Source organism: Antrostomus carolinensis, unplaced genomic scaffold (assembly GCF_000700745.2).
Source record: "Antrostomus carolinensis isolate BGI_N321 unplaced genomic scaffold, ASM70074v2 scaffold55849, whole genome shotgun sequence".
NCBI classification, from domain to species: Eukaryota; Metazoa; Chordata; class Aves; order Caprimulgiformes; family Caprimulgidae; genus Antrostomus; species Antrostomus carolinensis.
In genome coordinates, this window is record NW_010337561.1 from 404 (window position 1) to 8,788 (window position 8,385).

General features: G+C 35.8%; 1 protein-coding gene across 1 annotated transcript; it reads right to left on the reverse strand.

Moving 5' to 3' along the window:
- Window positions 1-326: 326 nt before the first annotated feature.
- Window positions 327-8,009, reverse strand: APOOL (apolipoprotein O like; the record flags this gene model as incomplete). Its single annotated transcript, XM_029086785.1, has 6 exons — window positions 7,980-8,009; window positions 4,196-4,300; window positions 3,477-3,596; window positions 1,923-1,977; window positions 1,580-1,678; window positions 327-418 (listed from the first exon to the last, which is right to left on the reverse strand). Coding segments are annotated over exons 1-6 (501 nt in total), but the record flags the coding sequence as incomplete, so codon positions are not given.
- Window positions 8,010-8,385: the final 376 nt, after the last annotated feature.

Sequence of the window (8,385 nt, forward strand, 5' to 3'; positions counted from 1 at the left end):
AATCGTACAGTATCTCAAATGCCATATCTATCAAGTTGGGCAAGGCTTTACTTTTTATCTATTTTTATTTCAGCAAGATAAAATAATCTTCACTTATTTGAGAAATGAGGATTAAAAATTGAGAGGCTATACAACTGCATTTTTAAATTCAGTCATCTTATTCATTTTTTATAGTTATGCAATTAACACCTGTGATGTATTATATGTTTTCATGAAGATGCATATGAATTCTGACTCCTAATCTCATCACACTTTAAATCAAGTGAAATGGGAATGCTATGACTAAATTCACTCTTAATTCAACATAAAAATAGAAGGAAACTTACCTTAGCAATTACCACTGACTGGGCTGGGTAACAAACAGAAATTCCTAAAGTTGTAAGTCCCAGTGGATACACAATTTTCTTAAATCTAGAATCTATATAAAGCCAAATATTTCAAATAATTAGACACTAACGAAATGTAAAACTTAACAGTTGTATCAATTAAAAGCAGCTGTTTAACCCCTAACCCTTGCTTACATCAAATTTCTCCCCATATCGGCTGCAGGAGAGAATAGAGAGTCTGATGATAGTTTAGTACAGTTACATCTGCAGGAGATACTGATATTCTCAGCAGAACACTGGTTTCTTCAATGGGGAATAATCCCAAACTAGATATTCCAACATTGTGAAAAATTAAAAGAACATCTGTGTCATTTAGGAGCTGCAGTGGTTCTTCACTAGCTCCATACACACTCTCTTCAGGAGACAGACTGCAGAGTCTGGAGCAGCCAGGAGCCTGGAAACTGGGGCTTCTGCTCAAACGTGAGAAGGGCTGGGCCAGGCTCAGGTTCCTGTTTGTTGACAAGGAGCCCTGATGACAGATTCTCAAGCCCAAGTAATTTTTGTTTTTGTTTTTGTTTTTTTTTAAATCTGTCCACCAAAAAGTAACAGGGATACAAGAAGAATGCTTTTACTATTCTGCCAATATTTTGATTAATTCATTTGCTTTGTGAAGTGTGTGTCTATATGAGTATTAAAATATTACAGATTAATATTTTCTGAACAATATTTTCAGGCAGGTTAAGTATTATTCCTCTAATATTTATCCTAAAAGGAGAGGCAGCTGGATCTATTAAACTACCCTTTTATCTTCAAAGTTGCCAAAACAATGTCTTCAGCTGTACATTCTCTTGTACTTGTTACCCAAATGCCAAGGTTCTTTTGCTTCTTCCCTCTAAATCCCCGTAGTTTTCACTACTTTCGGTAACCATATCTGTTAATTTACCTCTAATTTCTCCCCATACACATATGGTTTCTGAAAACCAATAATGAACAAACTCAAAACAAGTGTCCCACTCTGAATTTATGTTGATTTCAACATTAAAAATGACTACATAATCCTGCTCTGTCTATTAGGTCTTAGCCAGCTTCTAAAAGAAGTATTTAATAATGTCCCTTCATTTTACCAGGAAGGATTTTTTTTAATACTATTTACATAGGTTTTTGTTAATGTTTCAGATAAATCTTTTGACCATTAAAATTACTACATGCTACATATTCAACACACCAAGAATGAAAATAACCAAAAAACCTACCTTTTCTTGCCAGTACTATGCCAGCGAAGCCTGACAGTGTAATTACACCAACTTTGGGAAGAAATTCTGGGGGTGGATTCTTCAGGTAAACGTAAGCATCTTAGAATTTAAATAAAAAAGAAGAAAAAAAGAAAAATGAAGCATAGCAAATCAATATTAATCCTTTAATTTTATTTCCTACTTAAGATGTGAAGATGGAAGTAAAATGATGAATGTGGGAAGTATTCCAGTGCACTCTCCTTCCCCCTCTCCTCACCTCTGTAACTAGAATTTGGTGTTTCAACCACCTGTGCAAGAAGAAACAACAGAAAATGCTCAATTCAGAAATATGTGACTTGCCTACCTTTTCCAAATTGAACTGAATCCGTTATTCCATTTTTAACAAAGACAAAAACATTCTACAAAAAAAAAAAAAAAGAAAACAAAATAAATGCAAAATCACTGCAAAAGTAGATGTTTTCAGTACAAAACTATGTATGGCTCAGCACAATGAGACAAAGAAATACCATGTAGCTTTAAAAACATCAAACCAGATCAGTGAACTTCTACAGGGACTGTGCTGAGATCTACCCCTTTTTTAACTACCATATTTCTATTCTGAAAACCTCCATTCATATTTAATTTAAAATAAAATATTTACTATAGTAAGATCACTTTCAAAATTGACATCTTGGGAACAAAACTGTAGGGTAGCAAAACATTTGGAAGCCAAATGTATAACAAAAGAAAAGTCAATTCTAAAATACAATCTCCTCTTCCCTAGAGAGACTTCAGCAGTAAAAATTACTTTGTCTTTTAGTTTGTAAAAATGGTGCTCAGTTTTGCTGAAGACAAGCAAGATCTGTGTGCCCAACTAGTTTGCATTACTCCCTTCAAATCAGTCCATTTATCTAATTACAAGTTTTTCTTTAACCATAAAAAAAACCTTCTACTAGCCCATAATTAGTATCATTGTCCTCAGATTGCTAAGCAAATTGAGTAAATACACGTTCTTTAGGGGATTCCTGAAAAAGAACATCATCTTGAGTTATTTCACCAAAATCATTTGTCTGCAGTAACACAGAATTTGTACCACCAGAGGTCTCTGCTAGTCAACCTTGGAAACACACACTCGATTAAGGGCATGGAAAAGTCTGATACAGATTTATAACTAAATTATTTCAGTTATGCAGTCACTGACAATTCTCACAGATCAATGGAATCAAAACTTGCAGAAAATACAGGAAGACGTTTTTATTTCCTTGCCTTTTGCAAATAATAGGGTTTATTTTGTTTGTAAGAGAAAAATACAAGCGTAAAATTTCTTATACTAACAACAGCCAGGGTAAAAAGTTGTCATTTACCAGCAGTTAAGAGAATGGTGACAGGCATCACATTTCCTTCTACGCCTGGAATATTCAATGACAGAGTTGTGAGGTATTTTTGATGACTAGCTAGTAATAACCTGCTTTAACAGTTACACTGGATGCACTCAGTTTGTCTTTCCTCAAGTACCTAAATCAGGACTTTTAACCTGCCCTTTGGAAGCAGCCCTCTCTCTCCCTCCATGGACTGTACCTGGAATTTCAGACTTCTCAATGCTATCAAGTTCTGGTAGCACAAAGTTACCTGCATAACTCTTGCTGTAGAAGTGAATCACGAGATATTTCTGAACCTGACTCTGTGGGTTGGCCTAGATCCAGTTGAGCACTGACTGAAATGGACTGCTTTGATCTCACTGCCTTTGGATTTGGAAAACAAGGAGAACGTACAGGTTCACAGCTAAAAGCACAGTAGAGAAAAGTGAGAGAAGGATTCATTTTTGCATCTTAAATTATAGGTTTACTAGAAACAAAATCTCCAGGGTGAAGTATGCTGGTTTTTCAGTAGGAAGCTGTGGATGCAGGTTATTTCTTACTTTGCACCATCCGATGTAGCGGCCAGCTGTCTGTCTTACTGAAGAAAATTGCTTCTGCAAGTGACCGGGCTGTTCTTCAATGTATTTCGATTTCAGAGGTGGTGGACAGTAAATTGGAAGCTGGAAAGAAAAGCATAACAGTACTGCACAGAGACAGTTTTGTATCCTGATTAGCACGTACACTGAATAGTGTTTTTCAAGACTGCAAATCCTTAGTGTTCCCATCACAGCAAACAAAACAAAAAATTAGTTATGTTTTTCTGTATTTACAAAGTGACTTTACACAAGTATGACTACACAGAACTGAAAACTGAAAGTATTGTACAGGTTCTAAGAAGTAGAATTACTGAGTATGATAAAAATATCTTTTATTCAGAAAAGGCACGAGCAAGAATAGCTGGAAGATGCACACATATTTCTAGGAATTGTACAACGGAAAAAGACTACTGTTATCAATATTATATACTCTTTTACCTTTTCTGGCTTCAGTCTCTAAGTAATGTAATAATGAAAACAAGACAAGACTTACACTAACTTGCTATTGTAACACTTCACATTTTATTTGTGCTACAGTGGTCAGTTACTTAGGAGGTAATTTTTATTATCACATATAGCTATTTATTTTACTTAACTGGGTAATATAATACCATGGAAAGAGACAGTATTCTGCAGATTCTTCTAGTCTTATTTTAAAGATGGACCAATAGTAAGATTCTTACCTGATCTGGCTTCACCAGGTGACTTTTTGATTCCTTTTCTGTTGCTGCATATACAGTAAAACATGCAAATGGCAGCCCCGCAGAAACAGCAGTCAGCTTTGCCACCTGGGACAGACAGAGGAAAAAGGGAGTCTTAATGCAGAAATAAAAATTTCACTCCAGTAAAATCTGGATTTTACTATTGTGTTGTGCTTGATCAAATAGGGGATCAAACAAGTCCCTTTCACACCTGTTTTAAACAGCACGCCTTTTAGGAACCTCTCCTGTCTTAACGCAGAGATTTTCTCAGATTACAGTGGTAAAGAAAAAGTGAGAGATCACTAACAACAACAGTTACCTCTAAAATATCAGGAGGAATTTTGTGTTCAAAGCCATGGTGAGTGATGCTTCCATCCTGCCTTATGGTAAATTAAGTTCTAATCCATTCAACATGTACGTACTCCAAGTCAGTGAATGACTCTCTTGCTTTGGCAAAACACACTTTGATTTTATTTACAGGAATTCTCCACGACCTCAGATAAAATGTCATCTCCTTTCCAATTCAGAGAACAACTGTCTGTTTGGAATAACTGTGTGTCAACAACAAATGAAAATGCAATAACTGCAATTAAGAATCACCTGCTTAACCTTTCGAATCACGTATGTTACCATGTGAATCACGGAAATACAGGTTTGGTCATAAGAGTTTGATGTCTACTTAGAACATCAGTTTGGAAAAAACCATCATACATTACACAAAGCTTGAACCCAAATACAGCTTCATGTGAATATTTGTTTTAATGATTGTCTTAATCAGCGCTGGCATTAAGCGTGCTGCCATACCACATATTAAAAAACTTGCCACATGCTGAAGCACCTGCAACTTTGGGAGATCATGGTTTCTTCTATATCAGCGCAGACTTTTCTGTTCTGTTCTTCACCTGAAGTGGTTTTGAAACTTTAAAAATGTGAAAACAAGTATGAAAAATGTTCCCCAGGATCTGCATAGAGTTGATGGTGGTGGAGTGATGGAAAAATAGAAAAGCAGGGAAAAAAAAAAACAGCTTTATTTTGGGAAATACCTTAAATCCTTAGTGTAAAACACTACTATATCCTCATTGTTATCTCAGCTTTCAATGGGAAATATCCTCTCAAAGGAGCAGGATTTACTCCGTAGCATTCAGTTATAATAATGAAAACACAATGAAGAAATGCAAAAGCACCACCCTGAATTAGCTCAGGATCACAAGACATCAGTCACATGCAGATTAAACTACTCAAGACAGCAATATAACTTAGAAGTGAGAAACCCTGAAAAAGTTACAGTGTTCACTTAACAAATTTGATTAATTTGTTTTAGAAATTCACAACAGAGTTTATTGTGTTAAATATAAAAGAGAAAGCTATACTGGGAGTGATGAAAGTAGTCCAATTCCTGACTGGCAGTAATTGTTTTACTTCGGATGTCTGAAGACAAAGGCCTAAGTGTTTAAAAACTGAAGTGAACACTTACACTGGCACAATTATTCCAAGGAAGTTTCACTCTTTTCTATTGAATCACAAAGAATCAACCTGAAAGAAAAGCAGCATCACCTTGACTACGTAAAAGAGGCTTCACTATATTGAGTTGTCTCCTCCTTTATCAATTTACTGGGTATATTAAAAATACCTCAATGACCCAAGTTGGTTATTATTAAAAAATTTCATTAAAATTACGTCAAAGCTTATTATGTATTAAACAAGGAAAATCACCTGTTGGTTAGCTAAAGAAGTTAAAAGATATTTTACCTATGAAATCTTCTAACAGAAGTTCCCAAGAATTAAGAAATGGCAGGATCATGAAGTTATATCAAAGACTAGGAAAGAAGTATGGAGAAAAACATCTACAACAAATGTGAGCCATAAGAAATGCTGGAATTACACGTTCAACCAGTACAGTGACTCCAGAACGTCAGTTGATAAGTGATTCAAACAAACCCTTCTCTTTAATGAATTCAGGAAATATTTTAAGTTACTCTTTTTAATTCAACATCTGTTCTGCATTTTACTACTAGTTCTGCTTTTATCTGAATCACTGCTCTGACCTTAGCCCTATGAAACTGAAAGAAAATCACTCAGTCCTAGCAACAGACCTAAATCCAGCAGTTACAAAAGCCACGAGCCTAGATGACATCTTCTGGTGATGAATTCTATATGAACACAGATCTAAACATCACCAGAATTACAGATATTAGAAATTACCAGCCTTAATGCTCTGGAAGGAGGGCAGGTCAATGGAAAGAGACAGATTTCCTGTACTACCACTGACATTTCCTGACACTACTATTGACACTGCCATCAGCAGGTTGGTATTTTTCACAGGCATAAAAAAAGCCCACTGGTTATCTCAAAGCACCTAACAGACATGGCATTATTTTTGATGAAAAAACTGAATAGCAATTATTTGCTGAAGAAATGTATTATATGCTCTCTAGCAGAAAACTGTTACAGCTATGTCTTTTAATGGTACAACTAGAGTCAAACAAATCAAAATGTAATAATAAAACTGCCAAACAATCTACTTCAAACTGTTAAAATCTTATCAAAGATCAAAAATACAGATTCTACCAAAAAAAAAAAAAGTTAAAAAGCTACTTCTTACACTACAAAGAATTTACTATCTTCAGCTCAAAAGATGCAGAATACAAACTAAAGCATAATAAAACCATATATTTAATGTATACTAATCTCCAAGCCGTTAAATATTGTTTCTCACTGAAACTGCAAACTCTGTACACTTGCTTCAAAAATTGGAGTAAAAATAAGGAAACATGCCCTGAATGTAGGAAAAAGCCTCAAAACAAGAACAGGTAATCAAAGGAGGAGGTTATATGCAAAAACCTGATGCATGTATATATACATAAATATATATATATAAAAATATGCCTCCTCTATCATAAAATCAGAATCTACTAGTCAGATTAAAGTAAAATTAAAAATTATGCATTTCATATTTTCACAGAATAAGAAGCACAGGTTTACAGCTTTCTGCTACCTCTTAGATGTCTTGAGGTAGAACAGAAAACTGTCTCCTATTCTTTTGATTTATTTTTCCCAGGAGTTACATGGAACAGGACAATTGTCAGAACGTTCCCAGCCAAATCCAGTATTTTAATTTGGATATGTATCATAAGTCTCTAATGACAACCACAAAAACCCCACAGAGTGGAACAGAGCATCCCTCCACTTCCAACTTACTGATACTCCATAGATTTGTTTTTAACCTTTGCCAGATGGCAACCCACAAGAGAGTGAATACTTACGAAGAATAAAACTCTATTAATTTTTCATAGCAAATAATAAAGAACACACATAAAGTTACATCACTTCACCAAAGGCACCGAATCGTTCAGATTTACGTACCAACCTATACTACCTCAAGATCACCCAGGCGTACAGCAAAGCCAGTTTCTTCTTCCAGGTACTTGTCTCCTAACAAACTAAGGTGAAATGCTTCATTTTCATTCCTCTGGCTGTCCTCATTGCCATAGTCTTTTTCTTTACAAATATACACACATTTACAAAAGTAAATATAAAGATTGATGTGAGAGCAACCTATTCATCAATTTGACTATGAAAACTGGAAAACCTGTCTAAATATTTGAGAGAAAGCCTAGAGCTCTTCCCAGGCACATTTTTCCCTGTTTAAAGATACTCTATTATCTCTACAATTAAAGGCATTTTAGATACTTGTGACCCTGTTAGTTTTTAACAGCGTGATTTTAACATCCTTGTTTTAGTGACGTATAACACGATGATAACACACCTGGGTAACTTTGGTTTTAAGTCTTTCCATTAGAATCTTATCAAAGAGCAAAAACATAGATTCTACCAAAAAAAAAAAAGTTTATTTTTTTAGCACTTTACAACGCTTCTACCAAACTCTTGAGCCTTCATCTCTCGAGGGAGGCGGGGAAGGCGTTTCGGGAGCTCGAAGTAGATGGAGAACAACCAGAAGAGACATAATTCTTTCAATCCCTGCTCCACAGTCGAACCACCTGCTCGAACCAGCTCTTTCTACCTCAATTCTCCAAGGCAGAAGCCAACACGGAGAGTTTCCCACTCCCTCTCCATCCAGCCCCGGTCACGGGCTGAAGCGATGTCCCCGCTCCGAGAAGCTGCCACCTACCAACCGCCCGAGCCGGCGGGGAGCCCTGCGGCCCACACGCCTC